The 26,044-nt window shown below is 38.9% G+C and overlaps 2 protein-coding genes across 17 annotated transcripts in view; one reads left to right on the top strand and one right to left on the bottom strand.

The window, feature by feature from the left end:
• LOC125279925 (citron Rho-interacting kinase) overlaps nt 1-9,158 on the top strand; it is a 58,718-nt gene extending 49,560 nt beyond the window's left edge. For 3 of the 8 annotated variants that reach the window (XM_048210080.1, XM_048210079.1, XM_048210074.1), the window contains 12 exons: nt 1-105; nt 409-578; nt 796-876; nt 993-1,128; nt 1,673-1,812; nt 1,952-2,044; nt 2,207-2,315; nt 2,601-2,729; nt 3,653-3,733; nt 5,410-5,488; nt 5,576-5,749; nt 7,544-9,158. In XM_048210080.1, the coding sequence (XP_048066037.1) occupies nt 1-105; nt 409-578; nt 796-876; nt 993-1,128; nt 1,673-1,812; nt 1,952-2,044; nt 2,207-2,315; nt 2,601-2,729; nt 3,653-3,733; nt 5,410-5,488; nt 5,576-5,749; nt 7,544-7,904 (1,658 nt within the window). In that variant the 3' untranslated portion in view covers nt 7,905-9,158. The remainder of the gene's footprint in view (nt 106-408; nt 579-795; nt 877-992; nt 1,129-1,672; nt 1,813-1,951; nt 2,045-2,206; nt 2,316-2,600; nt 2,730-3,652; nt 3,734-5,409; nt 5,489-5,575; nt 5,750-7,543) is intronic. The other 5 variants (XM_048210082.1, XM_048210077.1, XM_048210081.1 and 2 more) reach the window with 3 other exon arrangements.
• A 5,048-nt stretch (nt 9,159-14,206) lies between these two features.
• The window catches only part of mtmr3 (myotubularin related protein 3), a 36,881-nt gene continuing 25,043 nt past the window's right edge, over nt 14,207-26,044 (bottom strand). For 3 of the 9 annotated variants that reach the window (XM_048211380.1, XM_048211379.1, XM_048211381.1), the window contains 9 exons: nt 24,748-24,933; nt 24,494-24,664; nt 22,696-22,841; nt 20,957-22,310; nt 20,745-20,855; nt 19,924-19,965; nt 19,113-19,201; nt 18,284-18,310; nt 14,207-16,232 (listed from right to left, as the gene is read on the bottom strand). In XM_048211380.1, the coding sequence (XP_048067337.1) occupies nt 16,061-16,232; nt 18,284-18,310; nt 19,113-19,201; nt 19,924-19,965; nt 20,745-20,855; nt 20,957-22,310; nt 22,696-22,841; nt 24,494-24,664; nt 24,748-24,933 (2,298 nt within the window). In that variant the 3' untranslated portion in view covers nt 14,207-16,060. Of the gene's footprint in view, nt 16,233-18,283; nt 18,311-19,112; nt 19,202-19,923; nt 19,970-20,744; nt 20,856-20,956; nt 22,311-22,695; nt 22,842-24,493; nt 24,665-24,747; nt 24,934-26,044 lie in introns of those variants that run through there. The other 6 variants (XM_048211384.1, XM_048211388.1, XM_048211385.1 and 3 more) reach the window with 4 other exon arrangements.

The raw sequence follows: 26,044 nt of genomic DNA, 5'->3' as shown, positions 1-26,044 counted from the left end.
AGTCAGTGAAGCCGCTGGATGAGTTTGAGTTGTGTCTCTCTGATGGAGACGTGACTGTTCATTCTGCTGTTGGTGCCTCTGAGCTGCCCAACACTGCCAAAACAGGTGACAAACTTTCTGTGGAATTACACATCATACAATTACATGTAAAAAAAAAAAAAAAAAAAACATTTGACAAGAAATACTATTTCAGTCTTTTTACTTAAAAAATTCATGTTTAATTCAATGTATTTCCATTTCTTTGTAGTTATTTGTGAAATTGACTAGCAGTTTCTGAGTGAACATTGTTTGGGTGAATTCTACACCAATTGCATGTTCCTATTGCGACTTTTTTGGTCTGCTGGATGTGGATTCAGAAAGTAGCCAATGTCTGGAAGTCCACTAACTTGCATACTTGTATGTGCTCAGATGTGCCATACGTGCTGAAGTTGGAGTCATCTCCGCAGTCGACGTGCTGGCCCGGTCAGACTCTGTACCTCATGACTTCAGGATACTCTGAGAAACAGCGTTGGGTGGCCGTGCTGGAAGCCATCGTGGCCAGCAGTCGTGGAGCGAGAGAGAAAGCTGAAGCAGATGCTGTGAGTGAGAGGAACCAGAAACACCACTCATATTGACATTTAAAGTGTCTGTGTGACGATTCAGGGTGAGAAACCTAGGTCTGTCTCTGTACAGCTGGACGTAAAGGAACATACTGATGAAGTGTACTGCTTATCTTGAATGCACTACGAGTCGCATTGGATAAAAACTTTTTAAACATTATCACATGCTCATGATGGTGTTTTTGGGTTTGTACAGAAATTGTTGGGTAACTCTTTACTCAAGCTAGAAGGAGACGACCGTCTGGATATCAACTGCACCCTCCCACTGACTGATCAGGTATCCCCTAATTTCACTGTCAATCGGTTTGAATTGTCAATGTTTATTTCTTTTTTCAGTCTACATTTGTTGAAGTCTGATACACAGTCATCGGGTTATCTTGTTTTGGTCATCAGATTGTGTTGGTGGGCTCTGAGGAGGGTCTGTATGCCCTGAATGTGATTAAAAACTCTCTCACTCACATCCCGGGTCTGGGATCCGTGTTTCAGATCCACATCATCAAGGAGCACGACAAGCTGCTGATGATCGTGGGTGAGCAGAGATCATGACCTTTACTACAGGTTTCAGAAATCAAAACTAAAGGAACACTAACAAAAGTACCATGGTATTACAATTTTTTTTAGACATGATAATATCATGCATTTTTGTCCTATTCACTGAACCATGGTAAATAATACCATTTTATTCCTGAAGCTCAAACAGTAGAGTATGGTGCTTGCAACACCAAGGTCATGGGTTTGATTCCAAGGGAATGCATTAACTAATAAAATGTATACCTAGAATGCAATTTAAGTTGTTTTTAGATAAAAGTATCTGGTAAATGCATTAAAAAATGCAAGGTTTATTCTTTTTTTAATGCATGTTGTTTGGAAGACGCTTTTATCCAAAGCAACTTGAGCATTTAAGGCAAACATTTTTATCAGTTCATGCATTCCCTGAAAAATCTCAGAATAAATTGGTACATTAATATGCTAATCATTAGGTATATATCAAGGCATAAATGCCATGGTGTTATTGCAGTTGTGTTTTGCAAAAAATGCATTTGAAATAAGTCAATTATGATGATGTGTTGTAGGGGATGAGCGGGCACTGTGTCTGGTGGAGATTAAGAAGGTGAAACAGTCTTTGTCCCAGTCTCACCTCCCCACACTGCCAGAGATTGTGCCATATATCTTTGAGACCGTCAAGGGCTGTCATCTGTTTGCCACAGGCAGGGTAAGGTTGTGTGTTTCACTGCATTGCAACTTCCACTCAGTGTATTTTTAGTGCACTGTGTTGCATCATGCCCTTGTTGTGACGTGTAATCCAACAAATTTGTACCTTACGCAGTATTTTGTGTCTACTCTTGCTTTAGATAGAAAATGGTCCATGCATTTGTGCAGCAATGCCCAATAAAGTCACAATTCTACGTTACAACGACAATCTGAACAAGTTCTGTATACGGAAGGCAAGTAACGTTTGAGGTTCTGAGTCTCGAAGCAAAAGAACTAATGTCTTTGTCACATAAAATTTAGCAATTCCCTCGCAAACAGCTGTGTTTGATGTGCTTTGCTTTCTAACTCCTCCAGAGACGCTCACACCTCTAATGATCCGTCTCTTTATCTCTCAGGAGATTGAAACGCTTGAGCCGTGCAGCTGCATCCACTTCACCAGCTATAGCATCATCATTGGTACCAATAAATTCTACGAGATTGAGATGAAGCAGTGTGTTCTGGACGGTACGTATTTCGACGATGTCCCGTGAGCCCAGATAGATGAGGGTCAGTCCACAATCTACTGACATCTTATATCTCCTGTATCATCTGGCATGTAGATGTGATGGATCTGTTATTGAAAAGGATTCAGCTAGTCATTGCAGTCATTTTCTCCACATTTGCATATTCCAGTGCAGATATCTGGTTGGACCGGCTGGCGGGCCATTTGTGAGAACATGATCAGGCACTTATAATTTGTAATTGTGCATTATGTAAACAGCGTTTTGCATGATGGGCTGTTTTTGGCAGAGTTCCTGGACAAGAATGACGTGTCGCTGGCGTCGGCTGTGTTCACCGGATCCTCCCACAGTTTCCCCATCTCCATCGTCCAGGTGTCCAGCACTCCGCAGAAGGAAGAATATCTGCTCTGCTTCCATGGTCAGACACCCATCACACCTTCTAAACTACAGCCAGCTCCAATTGCATAAGATTATTAAAGCAATAGTTGACAGAAAATCATTAATTACTCACCGTCGTGTTGTTCCAAACATGTATGCTGATGGTTTTTCCTGCAATTTTTGTATGAACTATTCCTTTAAAAAAACACTTTGCATACAGAATGGTATATACTAATGGTCTATACAAGAATGTAGTATGCAGTATGTATACTATTGCTACTATTTCAATGAATACTCAATTTTCTATCAGTGCAATGCTTGACTTTCCATTATCAATGTGATGAATGAAATGAAATCAACCTATTTGTTTGATTTGCCAAAAGTTAAGACAAAAACAAACACAAACTCTGATTAAAATACAAAATAACTATTTATTTCAGTCATAAAACTGAAATAAATGTTACTTTGCATTTTTCTCTAATCGTATTTAGAATTGGATGCTGTCAGCTGCTGAATTAAACATTACATGTGACGACAGTGCAACATGCTACATTATGAAACATTTTTTTAATTTTTAATGCTGCAAACTCCATACTACATCCGTATTTTAAAAATAGTGGGCAGCAGGGCTTGACATTAACACTTTTGCTCACCAGCCACTGTGGCTAGTGATTTTCCAAAGATACTAGCCACTCAGCTTTTTCACTGGCCACAATTTTGACATTGATGTCAAATATGGCGATATGCTTTCTCGCAGCTGAATGGATCATATATAAAATTCAACCTGCCAAAGTGGCTAGCACTGTAGGAGTGAAATCCACCCAGATTTGGTTGGTGGGTGTTAGTCAAGCCATGGTGGGCACTGGGCAGTATACAAAAGCTACAGCATTTACAGTCACAGTTCCTATATGAAAAATACAATCATTGATTTTCGACTGTTTTCTATTTAATTTCTGATAACAGAGATCGGTGTGTTCGTGGATGCTTATGGTCGAAGAAGTCGCCCTGATGATCTCAAGTGGAGTCGACTTCCCCTGACATTCGGTAGCCAGTCTTCTTTTTATGACAAACCCAAATGAACAAGATGTAGTAATGATCATCTTCAGTATGGATGCACCGATCATGATTTTTCACTGCCGATTCCGTTTATCTATTTTTTTTTTTTACAAGCAAATTGGCCCTTTCTAATACTGGTTGCCGATTTTTTTTTTTCTTTGTTTAACCAAATTTATTTGTTTATTTGCTCTATAACAGGACAAACTGGCCTTACAAATATCTGTAGTCATTTGAAATTAGAGGCAACCACAGATTGACAAAGCAGCGTTGTGCTTATAAACAGGCATTATACGGAGGAAAGAGGAAAAAATAATGCCTTTGAATCTTTTCTGAAGATAGTTGGTTCCCTATAGAGATACATTCATATGTACAGTGGGTACGGAAAGTATTCAGACCCCCTTAAATTTTTCACTCTTTGTTATATTGCAGCCATTTGCTAAAATCATTTAAGTTCATTTTTTTTCCTCATTAATGTACACACAGCACCCCATATTGACAGAAAAACACAGAATTGTTGACATTTTTGCAGATTTATTAAAAAAGAAAAACTGAAATATCACATGGTCCTAAGTATTCAGACCCTTTGCTCAGTATCTAGTAGAAGCACCCTTTTGATCTAATACAGCCATGAGTCTTTTTGGGAAAGATGCAACAAGTTTTTCACACCTGGATTTGGGGATCCTCTGCCATTCCTCCTTGCAGATCCTCTCCAGTTCTGTCCGGTTGGATGGTAAACGTTGGTGGACAGCCATTTTTAGATCTCTCCAGAGATGCTCAATTGGGTTTAAGTCAGGGCTCTGGCTGGGCCATTCAAGAACAGTCACGGAGTTGTTGTGAAGCCACTCCTTCGTTATTTTAGCTGTGTGCTTAGGGTCATTGTCTTGTGGGAAGGTAAACCTTCGGCCCAGTCTGAGGTCCTGAGCACTCTGGAGAAGGTTTTCGTCCAGGATATCCCTGTACTTGGCCACATTCATCTTTCATCATTCGTTCTGGTCGTCCCAAACGTCTTCCATTTAAGGATTACGGAGGCCACTGTGCTCTTAGGAACCTTAAGTGCAGCAGACATTTTTTTGTAACCTTGGCCAGATCTGTGCCTTGCTACAATTCTGTCTCTGAGCTCTTCAGGCAATTCCTTTGACCTCATGATTCTCATTTGCTCTGACATGCACTGTGAGCTGTAAGGTCTTATATAGACAGGTGTGTGGCTTTCCTAATCAAGTCCAATCAGTATAATCAAACACAGCTGGACTCAAATGAAGGTGTGAAACCATCTCAAGGATGATCAGAAGAAATGGACAGCACCTGAGTTAAATATATGAGTGTCACAGCAAAGGGTCTGAATACTTAGGACCATGTGATATTTCAGTTTTTCTTTTTCAATAAATCTGCAAAAATGTCAACAATTCTGTGTTTTTCTGTCAATATGTGGTGCTGTGTGTACATTAATGAGGAAAAAAAATGAACTTAAATGATTTTAGCAAATGGCTGCAATATAACAAAGAGTGAAAAATTTAAGGGGGTCTGAATACTTTCCGTACCCACTGTATATGTGCAAGTTCAAGATAGAGATTGGCCAAAAGAAAACAGATAACCAATTTATGTCCAGTCGATCGGTGCATCTCTAATCTTCAGGATCACTAACTGAAGCATCTGTCTGTTCCCAGCTTTCAGAGAGCCATATCTGTTTGTGACCAACTTCAATTCACTGGATGTTATTGAGATTCAGGGACATGCAGCACTTGGGTAGGATGACAGCAAACATGCATGCATGTAATAGATTAAAAATAACACGAGGACTGGAGAATGACACTAAATTCCCATTTAAAACAGGCCTCCCAGTTTCGTTCACCTGGACATTCCTAACCCACGTTACCTGGGTCCGGCCATATCGTCTGGTGCCATCTATCTGGCCTCATCCTACCAGAACAAACTGCGGGTCATTTGCTGTAAGGGCAGCCTGGTGAGGGAGTCTGGGGAACTGCAGAGGACCGGTTCGAGCAGGAGGTGCGGGTTATTTATGACAGCATATTAAACTCATTGTCCCGCTTTAAAATTTGACTAAATGAGTTTGAAAATTAGATGTTGTAAATTTGCTGATTTAACCTGTTAATGCATTAATACACAATGTGCAGTAAGTTAACACGTTGCTTGTCAACTGCAAATTGCTGACAGTTCAGCTAATTAATTTCATTATTTGATGGAATAATTATAGATTATGATTATTATAAATACAGTAATCATGGATTAGAAATGGGTCTCATTCACTAAGCATACGTACACAAAACTTTGTGCGTGAAATCTGCATACATACGTTTTCACAAACAAATCATAAAATTTATTTTAAATTTACAAAAAATGTAGGAACTGAAACCACTCGTATGCAAAAATCATACTTTTGGTGGTCTTATAAACATGTTAATATGAAATTTTAAATAGATATAGATCTTAAATATATATCATGTCATATGTATGTGTGCATGTATATGTGGGTTATAGCTCTGCTGGTTACCTCTGCATAAAGACGCAGATATGTGTATGTACAGCTGTCTAATCTGTAATGTCTGTATTAAAGGTGTTTACTGAGTTTGAACTTGTTTTGAGGATGGCACACTTGGCATTGCTCGAGGATCTTGCTGCGTGAGCTCTCGGGCGTAGTGAACATCATGTCTGCTCAGAGTGACGAAAGAAAAAGTTGTGCGGAAAGCCCATATATGGACACGGTTTGGACGTGTTTTATGCAAGTTACTTAACTTGGGCACGCGGTCGCTCTTTTAGAATACTCCAAATTCATCAACATTAGGTAGAAGGTTTTCGTGAGAAGTTCAAATGTGTGTGTAAATGCGAATAATGTGCAGAATTATTAGTGAATGAGACCCAATGTTTTTCCATTTGGTTCATTCTGAGCAGAAAACACAGAGCTGGAAACGTAAAAAATACAATGACAAATAATGTTGTAACCTAAACATACTATTTGAGTATTTATGTACTTCTGGCAAAATTACAAGAAAACTTTTTGGTAGATCTAAAGTGCATAATCTGACACTATCACCACAGTCTGGAAAGTATTATTTTCATTTTATTTCTTTGATATTATAGTGTTTATTAATATTTACTTTTCTTTTTATATTTTTACTTTTCTTTTTAAGTTTAGTCATTTTGATATGTGCTTTTGTTTTTCATTTATTAGTTATTTTTTCAGTTTTACTTTTAGTAATTTTAATACTTGCCAGGGCATCGTTTGTAGGTTTTTCATCTAATATTTGTATTTCATTTTACTTCCGTCTTATTTCATTTAACAATATCAATTTTTAATATTTTTAGGTAACAATAACAACACAGGTACTGGACAGGTGAACTCCTTCCTGCTGTAAAAGCACACAAGCAATGAAAGGATTCAGCCAATAGGAAGTGATGTAATTCTGTTTAAAAAAATTTAAAAATGATGGGAACAAAATAATAATAATAATGTTATTAGCTGGTTACCAGCATTCAAAAGTAACACGTTGACTCTGAAACGGTTGCAACAGTTTTCTTTCTTTCATTTCATTCCATTCCTAATCCCTAATCCAAAAATTGATGTCTGTTATCATATTATATATGCTCATATATGCTGCTCCTTTCATTGTTTAAAGGCAATAAAATATATGAGCTTATGCATTACAGTGATCTTACCACGGTTCAATGGCTTCTCGCTGGGAACCTGTGGTAAAATCACGTGACACGTCGAGTTGCTTACTGCTTGGATACTTTACGTGCACATGCATTTACCCAAATCAGTCATCAATCTGACCTCCACAGCAGCCCAAACAAGCGTGGGCCACCCACGTACAACGAGCACATCTCCAAGCGCCTGGCCTCGGGTCCCGGGGCCCAGGAGGGGCCGCTGCACCGCGAGCCCAGCACCCCTCACCGCTACCGCGAGGGCCGCACGGAGTTCCGGAGGGACAAATCTCCGGCCCGGCCTCTGGAGCGCGAGAAATCCCCCGGTCGCGCTGTGCTAGACAGCCGCAGGGAGAGGTCGCCCGGGCGCTTCGAGAGCAGCGGCAGCGAGAGAGACCGGGAGCGCTCGCGTCTTCACTCTAGCTCTGTACGCACCCAGCTGACGCCCGTCAACAAGGTACGCATGAGACACTGCCACGTAAACTGTGTATCCTTCTAGGGATACAAACATCAGGTTTGGCGATGTTCATGCATGCACAAATACATGAACATCCGCTGCTTAGTTAAATTCCTTCTAGTTATGGCCTCAAACAAGATGCACAGTTAATGCCCAGCCATTAAAAAAAGTCTCTGGGAAAAGAAATCAGCATCCTTTGCAGCAGTAATGATGTTTCTGAGCTGATCTGCGTCAGACAGGGCAGGCAGCCTGTTGAAGTGTTGAAGTGACCTCTTTATCCTGGTGGTGGTGTAGGTTTGGGACCAGTCTTCAGTCTGAGAACGTCCCGGAGGGATGACGTAAGAGCCATCGTCCACTTCCTGCGTGGATGGACGCGCCCTTTTAACAGGCGCTTCGTAAAACTCTGAACTGTATCATCTCATGCCTGTAACCGTGAACAGAGTCATGTTATTTCACTCGAGTCTGGGACATTGTGCTGCTGATGTTGTAAAATCTGTCCATGCTGTAACCATTCATGAAGGTCCATTGTGAACTGCAGTTTTTTGGCAAAAGACCCTTGAAGGAATATCTCGGGTTCAGTACAAATAACTCTAGCGACGGCATTTTGTGGCATGATGGCCATTGCCAAAGGAAGTCATTTTGGCTCGTCCGTTATTTTTTAAAAGTAAAAAATTGTGGTTACAGTAAGGCAAGACACTACAGGCACTGGTCAATTTTGCATCCATAACTTGTCTTCTATGAGACCAGTGGAATGAAAACATCCAAAATGCACATTTAACTCTTTATTACACTTTGTCTGTTTGCATCTGTGCATTTCATTTACAATACATATCTCAAAAGGCGGTGAGATTTTTCAGAAATCTCCATTTCAGCAGCACTTACAGACACTAAACTTTACAGTTTTAATGAAGGTAAATGTTTATATAACATTTTATTCCTAAAAACATGGTGAAAATATTGTTGACAGTAGTTTCTGATTTATTGAGTAGTAATAGAGATATCCAAAACCCCCTGTGAAAAAAAACCCCCAGACAAAACATTTAACTCTAATATGTCAACAGAATGAAACGAGAATTTCAAATCTGGCCTGTTCTGGAAATGTATCCAAATTAGTTCATATTTAACTACATAAAGATAATGTCTCCTTTGTATATGGATCATTGGCGAATCAGGTTTTTAAAAGTGTAAAAACCATAATGGAGATTAGATTTATTAAGTGTTAACAATGAGATTATGTGGCTTTTATAAACAATTAATACTGCTTTTGTCATTTTATACAAGATGGACAAAATTTGTCACCAAAAAAGTCATTCATTTTAACCAAAATTTCGGTTTTACCGAATGACACTTTTGGTTATACCGAATGACGATATTTCAAACGATGCTAACAGGTTGATATCTAGCTAGCTAGCAAAAGGACAATCAAACATTTTATATTTAGTACAAGTTTTTTAAATATTCCAACATTTTCCATGTTTTATAGCGGTTGCACCGAATGACCTGATGTTTCGGGACATGCGTATGAGCAAGTGGGAACATTAATTTTTCAAATAGTTAAGAGAGACTTAAGCCTTGTCCAAATACCCACACTTGCGGTCTTGGCCACTTGAGGACAGGAAGTAAGTGCGCAAGACTGTACCATGTCTTAAAAAAGCCCGTGCAATGCACACTAAACCCACACTACCTTGAATACCGCTTCGGAGCGCTATTCGAGGCTAAGCGTATCCCATCATGCATTATGTTCGGGAACTCACACATGCCCCGAAATTGGAAGATGTCAAGGAAAACATTCGACTGTAAGTTAAATTAATTATATAATACATATAATTTGGTAGTAAAATATAAAGTGTTGCACATTTTATTGATGCAAAGATTTGTAGGCTGTGTGTATTTTGTACGTCGTTTGCAACTGCTTTTTATCACTTAAAGAAGCACCACAATTTTAATATTGTGTCTTCTGTTAGTTACATAGCGACCACTGAACAGACATTTAGAAGTGTATTTTAAAATGCAAAGCACTGAAAATAATAATTTAAATAATTAAAAAAAGCTCTATAAACTCTTGCATTTTTTGCAAGACTAAGTGTGTCCCATCGGTTAATCAAAAGTTCTACACACACTTGCAGTCTTCACGCTCACTTGAACACTTGAGCCAAATACAGGAAATACATCATATAAGTAGGCAAGTGGTCAAGTGCAAAGACCGCAAATGTGGGTATTTGGACAGGGCTTTAGTTACTTTGCTTCACGATCATGTGGTCCTTTGCAGGTGTCTAAAGGATGTCACATCCTGTCACATGATATTGACAACATGACTTGATCCAAAACCTTTATATTGGTTACTCCGAATGACATCAATGAAATTAATTTTTCCGGACATTCTTTCTCATAACAAAGCAATGACTTCTACACATAATTTTAATACCATTTTGCACTATGTTAATATATGATGTTATAAAATCATGCCAGAATAAAAAAATATATACGTTTATTACATTTTAAGATATTTTAATCACAAATGAAATGGCTGTATTGGCCTTTGGACGGTTAAACCGAATGACTTTTTGACACTTCAAAATCTTTAAGATACTTTTATATGTAGCAAAATATAATTAAAACCTTTTGGATTCAATAAAAGAGATCTAGTTGTACTACCTTACTGTGGATGTCATATTTTTGTTTTTTATTATTATTAAGGCCTTTGGACCAAAAAAAAAAAAAGACCCACACGTCATTGATCCATATATAAACAAGACATTTCAAAATACTTGTAATAAAACAGTAAAAAAAAAAAAAAAAAAAACTTTTCATTGTCCATTAGTGGTTGGAACTGCTCTAGATTATTTTTTCAAGTAAACAAGCTCATTCTTGTAACCTTGTACCACATTTACTGGCTTTACATAATCATATTGGATATATAACTGCACTGACAAGTGAATCAATGTGATCTCGCATTACAAAAGTACTTTCATTATATCTTACTGTAACCACCATTTTTGGTTAAGTTGAAAATCTAATCTGTGGTAACCGACAGCAAACCCCAAATGCTGTAGATTTATATTGATCCCGGAGTATTCCTTTAACCACATGACTAGCACATTGTAAATATGGTTATTTCAATCTTTATAATGGAACTTGACTGATGAAGCTATGAAGTCTATTTTTTATGCTATAAAACTGTTTGTATAGACAGTTGAAATGGGTTTCCTACAGAAAAGTACAGAAAAGGTTTTATTTCCATGTTGTACGCTAATGTGGTAAACAGTCAATATGGCTGCTCTTAATTACAGTTTGTCCAGTTTTTTAAGCTCTATTTGACTGACATTATCGAACCTACTGCACATTGTATATTTTTATGCTAATAGAGTTTGAGCTTGTAAATCTTTTTAAAGAGACACGTCATGTTCTCGCTACAAGTGTCCTTGTGATGTTCAAGTGAACTTATCGTATTTTGTTGGAAATAACGAAGCTTTCGTCGACACACTCGCACGCAGCAGCAAATCCGCGGGGCTCTTCTGGAAATTTCTGCTGCTTTAGCGTTAACGGACGTCCTGTTCAGCTGTGTAATGTCCGGTGGGTTTGTAGAAGACCTTCTGTCGTTCCTCGTGGAATATGAAACAGCTCAATTAGAGGCTTTTCGAGTTCATGGGTAATTGTAACCAAACGCCTGAGTGATCATATCAAACGCATGAGAATTCTGACTTGGGACGTCCTGTCATGTACTACCTTAATATTGATAATCGATGTTTTTCAACTAACAAGGCTGCTTACCTTGAACGTTCTTTTTGTATAAAGAAATTACACTATATTAAACACTATTAAAGTGTGAGCCATACACCGTATTCCTGGCGTTGAGTCATTCTTTTGGTCTGTCAGAACTACAGCACGTGGTCACTAAAGCGCGGGCTTTTCCATTCATTACCTATTCATCATCCTATCCAACTGCTGGGACTGAGGGATTTGACAGCGGAGCTGAAGCAAATGGTAAGTAAGAGCATCCAAAAGGTTTGGAAATGCTAAACGTTTGGCAGATGAAAAACAATGCATAATTAAATTAAATAATGGCCAATGCAAAGGCTATAGCCAACAAGTGCATTTTTAATTGTTGTCAGGTATTTCTGAGTAAGCAAAGCATTAAATATAAAGTAGGCCTACTTTATTTAGAAATGGGCAATATAACACATACAGTGCTCCAACAGTTGCATATTTCATATAAAACACATAATTAAGACAACAAGGTGATGAGCCCTACAGTATGTCAATCTGGAGCAATTACTATGCGTATTGACTGCTGGTCCATTCATGCAACATGTTTCATTTATTACACAACACTTTTGTATTATTGGTCTCATTTCTCAACCTTCTTTATAGGAACAACCCCTTTTGCAAAACACTGTTTGCGTATCGAGGCTGTTTAAGGGGTCATACACAAAAGCATTCATTTTTATAATGTATAAATGGTCTGTATGAATAAACATGAAATAAATATACTGCTTAAATGCATTATTGATGCACTGTTAATGGTGCAGTGTGTAAATTCTAGCAGCATCTAGTGGTGAGGTTGCGAATTGCAACCAATAGCTCAGCGCTGTACTCACGCCTCCTTTTCGAAACATAGAGAAGCTACGTCGTTTGAGACAGCAGAGAGTAGCCAGTCAATAAAAATGATGTTCTTACTTCTAACACTACGACTACTTCTACTTCTTTGTGCATATTCAATAGAGTGACGATGCAAACTGCCTCTAAAACACCAACAAACAGTGACGAAAAGTTCACTGTAGAGGAGTTTGTCCGTTTAGGGTTACTGTAGAACAGTGGTTCCCAAACTTTTTTGCTTGGAGTACCCCCTGAAGGGATTACCATCCTTCTGCGTACCCCCTCTCTTCCACTTCGACTGCAGTTACACCTTTACCATTAAGGGACAATATTTGCCCCCTAAATTGATTTTCCAGTGCATATTTTTACCTTTATGAATAACTTTATAAAATAAATAATGTTATAAAATAAAAAAAATAATATATAAAAATGTTCAATAGAGAAATATGCAATGATGGTAAAACTAAGTAAAACTTTTAAATATTAAACTAAAACCGCCAGTAGGTGGCAGCAAGTCACTGTTTTTATGAGTGAGTCATCGAGTCATTCATTCAGTAACGAAGCAAGTGGCTATGAATGAATCATTGAATCATTGACTCTCATGATTCGTTCAAAGCCGCAGAATTGTTCGCGAAACAGAGACGTGTGTTGTAGTTCTGCTGTGGTTTCGTTAGAACTATTATTTCATTGCAAAATAGTAAATACAGACAGTACTGTGTTTAAAATGTACGTTTTTTTTTTACCTGTTGTATAATAATGTCACGTTTGCAGTCATGTGGATATTTGGGAACAATTGCGTTCTTGCTTATTATCATCATTAAATACAAGAACTCACACAAGGTATGTTTTTGTATCGGAGAAAGTTTGAGTCTTAAATCGAAATTAATCCATTATCTGTGTCTTTATTTGTTCTTCATGCGAGTAAAGTGCTAAATCCCTACTGTTACAAAGGTGCATTGTCGAGAACGACAGTAAGCGCGATTTAAGGCAGCAGATTCTGTACGCAATCTATCATATGCATGCTGCTTGTGTGGATACAGTCATTTTTTATTCCAAATGATGAGGTAATTTGATTAAATGTACTGGATTTACGACATTTTGGCTCGGTTTTAATATTATTTTAAGGTAGAATTAAATGAACTACTCAGCATTTGTTCGCGTACCCCCTGTTGTCACCTCACGTACCCCCAGGGGTACGCGTACCCCAGTTTGGGAACCACTGCCGGCGCAAAATGGCGACTTGGCATGGAGGGAGACCCGCGGTGTATGTAGATAGAAATGGCTCATTCTAAAGGTATATCGGTTCATTATGTAAGGTCTTACATGTGTGATGATGTTATTGACCGTTTCATAAATCAGGATTTCTCAAGCTGGGTGTTTGTGACAAGCTTGAAGAAAAGCAAATTTATAAGTTAAAATTAATAATATAATCAAAGTATAATTGTAAACAACAACAATAAAAAAAACTAAAAAGATTTAATATTTTAATTGTTTACCTGTCTTATCATGTGACCGTTAACTAACATCAGAGACTGTGAACATGATGTGAATGTGTTGTTACATTATTAAAATATAAACTTGCAATCTCATGGGGGCTTCCAAGTAAATATGTTAGGTGAAAGGGGTTCGGCTGACAAAAAAAGTTTGGGGATCTTTGTTTACACTGCATTTGCCTGTCACTCAGAGCAGTAGTATGAAGCAGTACAAATACAGCCAGATCAGTTAAATGAGTCCAGGAGTCAGTTCAGTTGGAATTCCACTTTGTTTAATTCTTACAGAAATCTGCGACAGTGTATTTCTGATGATTACCAATGTGCAAAATATAAACCCATGGAATTTACTCTTTCTGGGAAACAAAAAAAAAATTCACATTCATGGATTGGCGTTAATGAAAAAGCTGTCGCACCGGTGACACAGAAAACACTCCTGCACTGACTTCTACAAAGAGAAGCAGATGTCATCAGCTTTAGGAATTAACGCCCATCATCACGGCACTAAACCCTCAGGAGCTTCCAGATCTCACGTCATTATAGCATCAGCTGGCGAGCCCAATGTCAAGGTTATAATTCACCGCAAACAATTCAAATTGTCATTTGTCACTCACTCGCTTGCCGTTGTAGTTTTACTTTTTCATTTAACTCTTTTCCATATAATAGTGATCACATCCATCAAGCCCAAAAAAAAGAGACAAAAGCAATATGATAAAACTTGCAGTCGCTATGAACTGTCATTATATGGAAAAGAGTTGCATGAAGATTCTTAGAATTTTGCAAAGAAAAAGTCTACCAGTTTGGAATGACGTGAGAAAATGACAGAAAATGTATTATCAGGTGAACTCTGGCTGATAAGATCAAGGCCAAAAAAAGTAGATAAAATAGAAAGGGAAGCAAACGAGATTTTGATTGTGATTTGTGCAGCATTTTTCAAATGTGTGTGGAAGGGGCTTCATCTTCAGTGCAAAGGCAGCTCACGCCCAACAACACTGATTATCCTGTGGTGGATCAATTGTCAGGATTGAACAAACAGTTCAAACAAAATAAACTTGATAATAAATAAGGTGTTGAGAGCGCAAAGAAAAAACAAAACAACAACATCTGGGGCCCTAATGCAGCATATCACATACATCTCTCTCCACATACAACTGTCCAGCGTCACTAGAAGGACAAAAATAAGAAATACATTAAAAAGAAAAACCCCAAATGGCTACAACTGGGGAAAACAACACAACTTATTTGGTGACTAATTTAGTGAGCCACTATTCAAGAATTCTATACAATTTCTCATCTTAAATGCTATACGTCTCATTCTTATAACATTCTAATATATTATCTCATTTGTCTCGCATGTATGTTACAAAAAAAAAAGCATTAGTGAGAAGGTCTCTAAACCAGCCGACATCCACACAGCAAATCAGAAAGACAACAGCGCCCTCCAGTGGCCCTTGCTGACATCACTTCCTGTCACTATACAGTCAACATTAGAGAGAAGGTGAATGGTTTCTATTTGAGAAAGTACTTTGGAGCAACTAACCAAGAGTCTGGAAATTTGGTGCATTCAAACCCTAGAAAGTTTGAATGCTGTGTGGCACCCAGAATCACTTGTGCAACCTCAAAAAGAAAGGAAAAAAAAAGCAGGTTTCTGCAAAGCAGATTGTTGAAAGACTCAAAAACAAAGCTAGGATCTTGCGGACTCGTCCCAGAAGCACCTTTCGCCCTATGGCATCCCTAGGGACGCCACTGATAATCTGATCTTTGTGAGATGACGAGGGAAGAAATCCTACTCTCGCGCGCCGCAGAAGCGCACCGTCCGCTGGCCGTTGGTGAAAAACCTTCCCTCTGTGCAGCAGGTACAGGACAAGTTTCATCGCAAATGAAGACAAGCTCTCGATCGCAAAATGTCTCTTCTGCAAACGCCATCTGAAAGTGCTAAGCCTCCTCTCCTCTCTGGACGACTTTCTGTGCGTTCCACATCGTTCCATATATACATGATTCCCTTTCGGGTGGGAAAAAAGCGACTTCACCCCCACAAAACAGTCTCTGGACCTTCTCCATCTCGTCCTGTGGGTCCTCAGCAGTTGTCCGTGTGCAGGCGGTTGGATGGGATCAGTTGGAGCTGGCCGTGATGGGTTTGTCCAGCTCGATCTCCAGAGCCGTCGCAGGAGCCTGCAGGTTGCTGAAACACGACCTACACACACGACTGGGCTCGAACAACTGCTGGCTTGGCACCGGGATCTTCTGATCGCAACAGCTGGCACAGAACACATTCCCACAATTCCTGCAGGGGGCAGTAAAGGTCGGGAAAGTAGAGAAAGAGACAGCGAGTCAGAGAAAGAGTTTAAAAGGAATAAAATAGAATTAGTACCTTTATTAATCCCTTTTATAATTTAAGCTAGTACTGCCTAGAATAAATGAAAGGCATTTTTTTTTCTTTAAGAGAGGACTTGAATGCATTAGAACTGAATGCACTACTTTTATAAAATCTTCATTATATATTTCACTTAATAATAATAAAGCACTATCATTTGAAATAATAATGAGGATCTGAATGCATTCAAACTGAATGCACTACATTAGGGCTTTCACACTTGAGACAGTTAACCCTGAGTCATTCTAAACCCCGGGTAAATGGAATCCTGGGTTATCTTTATTCACTTTTCATACTAGTCATAATATACCCGGGGTTAACGGTTAATCCTGAATATTCATAAGCTGCCGTTTCACACTGTACATACCTAAAGCCCTATTTTGAAATTGAAATTACTCTTATTATTGTTATTATGTAGAATCATCACATTTAAAATCTGAGATCACAAAGAAAGCTACACAAATAAATACTAACAGCCCTAATTTAAACATATTTTACTAGAAACATTGTACAAAATATATACACATTAAAACATTCTCCATTACGTCCTGAACAGGAAACAACAGTGTTAAAGTGTTAAGGGTGGGAGGGGCTTCTTCAGGTTTGGACAAAATGAAGCCCAAACACATGCAGACTTACTGCAAAAAAACATCTAATTAATCACAAACGAGTGAGAAGAGGTGCTGTGTGTTACACATGATCAATCCACACACAAACATGCAGCCCTTCATATACTACCATCATACTCAAACACGCATGCACAACTGCAATGACAGAGAGAAATTAGGCTTTACATAAAATCAATCACGTTTTCCATTCATGAATCTCCATGACTTCCATTTTACCTGGGTCATATCACTTAAAACGGGACTTTATGGCACTTATGAAATAAAGTCAGATGTAGTATATAGAAATACTGCAGGTATATTCACAAATCATCACAGTACTGGTGCCAGGAACACAAGTACATTAACATATGAAGCTCATTTACATACCAAAGCCTGTGCATTATTAACTCATTTCACATGCAAAGAGACTAAACAAATCATTTTTCAAATATGGAAATGTAATATAGTCTTGGGTCTGGAAAAGGCTGGAAAATGGTTATGAAAAACTGAATTATGGCTGGATTTGCTGCAGGAAAACATTAACTAACATTAGAAAGGGATTTCAAGTGTCCATATTTGACACTTTGGCTGCATTTTATTTTTCCTTGCCCTTAAAAATATTAGATTGTTTATTTACACTACTGTTCAAAAGTTTGGGGCCGGTAAGATTTGACCTGGAAAGAAGTCTCTTCTGCACACCAAGGCTGCTTTTATTTGATCAAAAGCAAAACAGATAAAGCAAAAACAGTAATTTTGTGAAAAATTATTACAATTTAAAAATAACTTCTATTTGTAATATATATTAAAATGTAATTTATTGATTAAATTTAGTGATTAAAGCTGAATTTTCAGCATCATTACTCCAGTCTTCAGTGTCACATGATCCTTCAGAAATCATTCTGATATGCTGATTTGCTGCTCAAGAACAAATTTTTATTACTATCAATGTTGAAAACAGTTGTGCTGCTTCAGATGTTTTTGGAAACTACATTTTATTTCAGGATTATTTGATGACTAGAAAGTTCAAAAGAACAGCATTTTTTAGAAGATGTATATATATATATATAAAATGCATTTAATGCTTTAATGTATTTCTTTAAAAAAAAAAAAATCTTATTGACCACAAACTTTTGAACATTAGTGTATGAATAGAAGACTGGCTCTCTGGTTCCTGTGAAATTACTATGGTGCAGTTCTTCCCTGTACAATCCCCCCTAAACAATAACAGAGAAACAGAGACAGCCCACTTTAACCCTATGAAGAGATGGAGGAGAAGAGAGGAAAGTTAGGTCACTCTGAAGCGATGCAGGGTTAACAGGTGCCTGAGAACGACAGAGAAAGGGCAATTCTCACCAAACCTCTTCCATACGCTCCTTGCCTCTGTGGTACAGGAGGAAAAATCAACTTCAAATCCTAGTTCTGTAAAACCTAGTGAGATTTCTAACTAGAAAGCATCTGAAGGCATCATTGGCCTGACATAAAGGCTTTGTTTTTAGGCCAAATTCTAAAGACAAAAATCATTCAAAATGACAGATGGAGTTGAAAGAGATATAAAAGACTTAAAATAATATTTCATGCACTACTGAAAAGAACTCCTGCAAATACTTCCATTTATAGTAGTAGAGTTCCAACAAATTAAACTGGGCTATCACCCAATGTTTCTCTGCATTATGTATATTAAGTTTATCAGTAACATACTAATGTCAGACTCTTTTGCAATCTATCGTGCACTTCACTATTTGGTGTGCCAGGAAGTTGCTGCCTAGAGGGAGTGTTCCAAATCACTCACTGTATTTTGCAACAGAGCTTTCTGCTGCTAAAACTGAAACTATGCTTGATATTTGCACAACTTCAATAGGAAAGCATACTGCTGTTTACTCATCGGGCAGTTTGTACTAAGTCCTCACAGTTGGGCAGTTTGTTTAATCTGCTGTGTTTACAAATGCTGCTGTAATGAGTTCAGAATCAATCATGAAACATTTCGCCAAACATTTCTGTTTACTAGATGACCAGTGGAATTTTAGAGTGAAAAAATAAGGTTTTCCAGAGACATCAAGAAAAGTGAGTCAACACTAATGCATCTAACCCTAAAAGAGGTACATGTTGAGAGACAGAAAAAAAAAAAAAGTAACAGACAGAGAAGACTGTGTTTTTTGTGTGGTAGTATGCGATGTTGTCTAACCTGCAGTGGTGCTTTCTAGTGGCCAGCCAGAATCCTCTCTCACAGCCGTAGCACTGAGCAGCCAGATGGTCCGGGTACCACCGGGTCACCTGAAACAAATACTGGGCTCTAAATAAAAGGACCTAATAAAGATATAACATAAAATGGTGTTCACAATGCATTAAACGTAACAAAGTAATGTGATATATTTTGATGGAATATTAAGAAAACAAACAACTATTTCTTTAGACTAACATGCAATGAGGAATCACTGACAAGAGCAAAAGAGTTTGAATAAGTAAATTGGGACAAATTTAATGTCATTTCCTTAAAGTCAGCAGAAATATTATTATCGTGAATTCTATACCCTCAAATAATCATGTACACTACTGTTGAAAAGTCTGGAGTCAGTAAGCTTTTTTATTCAGAAAGGATGCATTAAATTGATCAAAGTGACAATAAAGACATTTATAATGTTACAAGAGATTTCTAATTCATCTAAATGCTGTTCTTTTGAACTTTCCATTCATCAATGAACCCTGAAAAAAATCTACAATAATTTGAAGCAGCACAACTGCTTTCAACATTGATAATAAGGTTTCTTGAGCAGCAAATCAGCATAATGAATGAAGGATCATGTATCACTGAATGCTGGAGATGCTGAAAATTCAGCTTTGCATCACAGGAATAAATTACATATATTGAAAATGTAGTAATTTTAAACTGCAATAATATTTCACAAAATTATTTTTTTAATATACTGTATTTTTGATCATATAAATGAAGCCTTGGTGAACTACTTTCAAAAACATTTTAAAAAAAACTTACCGACCTTATATTCTTTCTCCATACACCGGTGCAACAAATCCAAAGTCTTTCTAGTACAATAACAGTCATATAAACAAAACAAAGATTAAAGGTAGGGTAGGCAATATTTTTCATAAACACTTTTTGTTATACTGGTTGAAACTCTCTTCACATCCTAATAGCAATCAAAAATAGATAGGTCTAAATATTAAAACATCTACATATATCTTCTGTGGAAGTCTCAGGACCAAAAAATGTTCTTCCGAATGCAATGATATGAAGCCCTACCTGTCTGTCAACATATGTATTTGCATACTTCTGCCCACCCTGCTCATGCAGACATCACACGACATCAGCACGGCTATGCAGAGTTGTAGACAGACAGTCACAGAGCACCGCAAACAAACAGCAGCTTTTACAGTTCCACCTGAACCAAAACAACGAGCTTTTGCTGCTTTCACGCCACGTGGTAACCATAATTGCGAGATGGCAACCCGCGACATTCTACTTGAAGCTGTTCACATCCTCGGATTCAGATTTATGCACAAGCAACAATATCAATGCCGAAATGAATATGCAGCAGTCAGGTGGTACAAGTCAGAGCTCTGTAAGTTCTTTACGTTCATTATAATTGAAATGTCATGTGCTTTGAGACATGAGGTAGTTTAACGCGTGACGCTTTGCAGACTCTGCTCTGGCCGTGCTCGTTCGTGTGTTTTGGAGGAGGCGTGGCTTTAGGGAGCGTACTGAAGAGATCTTTCAAAGCTAGCTTGCTATTGCTAGCCTCTCTGAAATTGCCTACCCTACCTTTAAAATAAACACAGTTGACCTAGTTTAATTGTGTACCTCAGTGTCCTGCTTGTCCACCTGCTCCCAGCTGGCCTCAGAAAAGAGTTCAGTGCTGCAGCGGGACAGACAGTTGGGCTCCAGGTTGAAGTCGGAGTCTGCGATTGAGGTCTGACAGAGAGATGGGGAAAAAAGATATATCATCAAACATGGCTGAAAAACACAAACCCAAACCATGTGACAAGAAGAAAACGTGAGTGTGCACTGCTCACCACTTCATCTCCCATGTCTCCGTTGAGTCGCAGCATCCCAGCGGCCTGATGGCTCTCCAGACGGCTCCAGAGCTCCTGTACCTGCCTTTTCAGAGCTTCCACCTCCAGCTGGTGACCTGCTTCGATCTGCCGCAGCCTCTGCTGCACGGCGTCCGTGTGCAGGGTCAACCCGTCATCGTCGAGATGGTTCCGGGCTGAAGGGGGCTCTGGAGGGCTGAAGCTCGGCCGGCCCAGAAACCCCAAGTGCAGGCAGCGATGGTGGGAGCAGGTGCCCCGTGCGTGGAGAGTCAGCGAGCCACAGCTGGCGAGTGACACCTGTCGGCTAAGTGTGGCCCGTTCCCCATTTGTGCGCGGCGTGGAGGGCTCGGGGTCGGGGGAGTCTCCGTTACACACGGAGTGGAGGAGGTCAGTGGAAGGCGGAAAGGCACTGAGAGACGGCCGTTTAGGGTTGTTGTTTAAAGTCCTGGGAGCGCCTTGTGGGTCGGCTGCTGCGCGGAGACCCTGTTTGAGGCACGACGATTCGGCGAGGGCTTTGAGAGGTGGCGGAATAATTAAGGGTGCCAGACTCTCCGGACGAACGCCGAAGTCCTCCGTAAGCGTCTCTGTGGAGCTCTCCAAAAGAGAAAGACGCTGTTCAACGACTTCTCGTCCTGGTGGTCTCTCGACTCCATGGCCGTTACTCAGAGTCCTGAGGCCATTGGAAGGGAAATTAGTCGTGCTACAAGAAGGGTTGTGTTCTTGTATCATGCATTTCTCAAGGGCTACTTCCTCTGAGTCTTGGTTTCCCGAGGTATCCTGGCTGATAGCAGAAGATGCTTCAGAATTACCATCTTCTGAACAATGTCCATTGACATTTCCATCTCCAAGGCTTTTAATTTTGCTCTCCTGAGCATCATCAATACCACTGCTACCCTCTTCTGAATGTGCAATATCATCAATCTGTCTGTTAGTGTGGTCTGTCTTTGCATCTCTGCGACTATCTGGAGCAGACTCGTCTTTTGTAGCTTCCTGGAGAATGTTCTCCATTTGACCCATAGCCACACCCACTGTCAGCTCCGCCTCGTCAACCCCCTCCATCATTGGCAATCTGACATCCCCAAGCCCCTCCCCATTCTCTGTTCCCCCACTGGTCAATGTTTCCATAATCCCCACCACGTTTTGTCCGTTGACCCTCTCGTCTGAATCTGGAGATACAGCACCTTCAACCCCTGTCCCAATGTTGAGCTCCAGAGACCTGCGATGGTCCTGCCATTTCTCATTCAAACTGGGGTCGCTGGAACGTCGATTGGAAGTCAGAGGGTTTCCGACTTCACAAGCGCTGGGCAAGTTATCAAACGAGCGGGTTTTAGGACGCCTGTGGGCACAATACAAAATGAAAACTAGCTCACAATTTAATTTCTAATGAAAAAACTGCTTCAAGCCAACTATATTATCTCCCAGCTCTTTATATAAAGATGGATATATAAATAGTTCCAACTTTATCCGCATACATACTGTATACTCGCATAGGATGATATATACTACATAGCAAATCATAACTGCTTGATTGCGTGTATCTTCACAAAATGTAAACTATATTTTCACCCAGCTCTAGTCTGCTAAATGCAATTATAAGGCATGAAAATATTAAAAACATTAACATCATGACAATTTGACTTGATGTGATTACTTCCCACTTCTGTAATGTGAAGTATTTCTGAAACAGACATCTTAGTTATCAGTTAACTTTAACCAATTACCTTCCCAGGGGCTGGTCCTCAGGGTTGGCACCAGGTGCGGGGTAGGGGGCACAGGAGTCATCTGAAGGGGTTGTGGGTGAAGAGCTGGGCAGGTAAACTGCTGTCCATAACAAGAGATTGCGTACGTGACACACAGGATGAAGCACCTAAAAGAAACAGAAGAGATATAATATAAATTGATGCTTGATGTTATGATCAAGCGTAGAGTGAGTTCTGGCAGGTCAAGTCGGTCATGCTTGCATCAGCTGACTCTCAGGTTATCCACGTCTACCTATAGGAATACGACGCCTATCACAGCATCCCTATATATAAGGTCCATTCAGTATTATCAGCAGCTTTATCGCATTGCTCAGGAGCTAATTACCCTCCTCCATCCCCAGCTCCCCCTTTTGTCCACAGTTAGGCCTTCTGATATTCCTCTTAAAATCCCGACTGTCAGTTATCGTGACAATTCTTCTGTAATTCTTCTGTTGTTACATTAAATTATTGTCATGTAGATACTGTATCATCAATGTTCTTAAATACATTTATGATGGTTCTGTTCTGTTTACCCTAAGGGGGTTATAGCTGCTCTCCCTGCTCTTATCCATGCCAGGCTGGAGTTTTTTGCCAAGAACAGAATCATACCGCCAATCCAAACTGTATACTAACTGTTAATCACCTTTGACCATAGTGGTCCTGACAGAATTTTAAATATAGGTAAATCTCACATAAAAAAATACCATTACCCAGGTCACGTTTCACACCAAATCAAAAGAAAAGAAAGCATATTTTGCAAAAATACTTTTTCCTTTTTTGGATTTTGTTATGAAGTATGACCCAAACATGTTCACGAGAGGCTTTGTGAAATTCACCTGATGTTTTTAGTTCAGTTGATCGAATCCAAGCAGAAATAAAAGCGAAAAGGCACACAACAAGACAGCATGTTTTATCAACTGTAAATCAATATACAACTGAAACTGAAAGTGTTATTGTTTTAAACTGCTGATGATATTGTTAATTAAAACAAAAACTATTAAAAACATTCACATGAACTGAAATAAAATAAGCACTAACAGAATATTATATATATTATATATAGTTTAAGTTGAAGTACTAAAATAATTAACACTAAAATACCAATTAGTAAAGTAAATAGAGATCTTAAAAAAAATCTAGTAAAAATTACAAAAATGTACACAATAAATGTACTAAAGCTTTAACTAAAATAAAAATGGAAAACTTCAAAATAAAAAATAACTCATATTAATAAATACTGATACAGTATATCAAAGATCCTAAAATAACTCTGCCCACTAACAGGGTTAGGACACCGTTTTTGTTGGGGCAGTATGAACTAGTCTTAAGAAACAGGAAATGAAAGGAAAGGGCAGCTCCGGGTCTCTTGAGTATTAGAGAGGAATGCAAGCATGCGTTCTGAAGCCAGTAAACGCCTCCCTTCATGTTTACTCACTACACAAAGGTCAACATAAACTATTACAAAACAGAGGTATGAATTATTAGGTAAAGGCAGCTGAGGGCTGTTAGGAAAGAAAGAAGAAAAAAAACCCTTGCTTTGAATAGATTCAGTGGAGTACAGACATGACTAGTAATGGATTGAAATATGGGCCATGCCAAATAATGGACAGATATTTGTTTTGACATTATTAATTATATTTTAAATATTTTAAGTAAACTTAATGTATAAAATTAATGTTTAACATTTCAGCATTTCAACAAAAACTATCGGTCAACCACTAGACGAGAAGAGTAAATGTTTATGAGAGTCATGAGTAAAAGAGAGAAGACGACGACGTACGGTCTCTGAATGAGAGGAGTACAGCATGTTTCTGAAGGAGCGGTTGGCAGCTCTGAGGAGAGACCACACGGAGCAGGTTCTTTCCTGGATGTGTCTGTCCTCTCTCTCCTTCCCGCTGTTACACAGGAACGTCCCGAACAGACACGAGTATGTGTGCTGCACAAGCTTCACCTAAACACACAAAACCGAGAGAATTCAGGGATAGTTCAACAAAAAGTTAAATCAAAGTACAAGAAACAAAAGGTTTCACCCACCAGAAAGGCTTCATTGAACTCAAAGGAACATGGGAACTGTCTTTGGAGCTGGTGCACACAGTCTAACCACTGCAGGAAGACAGGACATCTCTCGTTCAAGTCTTCAGCGTTCTCTCCGTGACCACAGCGGTCTGCGAACTTGTGACCGAAGTCCAACCACTCAGTCTCAACCAGCACCTGAAAACCCTGAAAGTGGACAGGAGAGTTTCTGATTATATGATATCAACAGTTTTCACAAGGAGAATCTGTAAATGTAACTGTAAATGTTTCTCTTTGTGAGGTTTGGTTAATGGTGGCTAAAATGCATCTTTACGCACAACTGCCAGCCTACATGGAGAGGTTCTCCAGACTCCAGAGACACCGGCAGCTTCAAATACCTGATTGCTGCTCAACACTGCCTTTTTTTTTTTTTATAGCTGCCCTTTTAATACAATTAATTTTTTTGACAGGAACTTTCATTAATAAGCCTTTATCTGACCGAGTTCTGCTGTGCTCTAAATCACTCACAAATCTTATGATAATTTGATAATCTCCATTCAGTTTCACACAATATTAGTTGTTTTCATGCCTTTTGCGCAACATTGCACCATTTCATGCTTTTCATCTTCAGAAAGATCTTTCTTCCTCCTCATATTGCATGAGAACTGTGACTTGCTTAATAATGTGGAACAACCTCTAAGTAGGGTTTCCAGAGATCTGGCAAATTATTTTGTCTGAGATTCTATACCAGTTATCTAAAAAGACATGGATAAATAAACAAACAAACATTTTCTTAGAAAAACTAAAATCTGAATGTTTATTGTAGTGAAATCTTACTGATATGTCACTTGCATAATAATTTGGAACGCAGTGTAAACCCTGCCCCCGGGAACATGCAACAAAGGGGGTGAGGGCATGTTAGGCTGCTTTAGAGTAGAGGAAGAGTTGTTGTAGTAGAGTGTTACCATGCCGTTATTTTACGCCGGACTGCTTCACAAACAAGTGTCAATTCAACACTGGATTTGCACAAAAGATAAACATGACAGCACATGCTAGTCGATGAGTCGAGTCAACTCCACAGCAACTACATAAATTTATCCACTAACCATTCAGAAACATCAGTGTCGACTCCGGTTTGAACAATGTAAGGCTGAACACCATTACTGACAATCCTCATTTTGGCTGCATGAGATTCTCCAGCTTTGTTGTAGCTGAGCAACCGTAAAGCCTGGGATACATTGCACGATTTTTGCAATCCTTTAAGATCATTACAAATCACACTGTGCGACATGTGACTCGTAGGCTACGATGTAAGTTT

Source organism: Megalobrama amblycephala, linkage group LG12 (genome assembly GCF_018812025.1).
Source record: "Megalobrama amblycephala isolate DHTTF-2021 linkage group LG12, ASM1881202v1, whole genome shotgun sequence".
NCBI lineage: Eukaryota > Metazoa > Chordata > Actinopteri > Cypriniformes > Xenocyprididae > Megalobrama > Megalobrama amblycephala.
The sequence above is the reverse complement of the archived record's forward strand: the minus strand, read 5'-3'. Positions and strand labels throughout refer to the sequence as shown.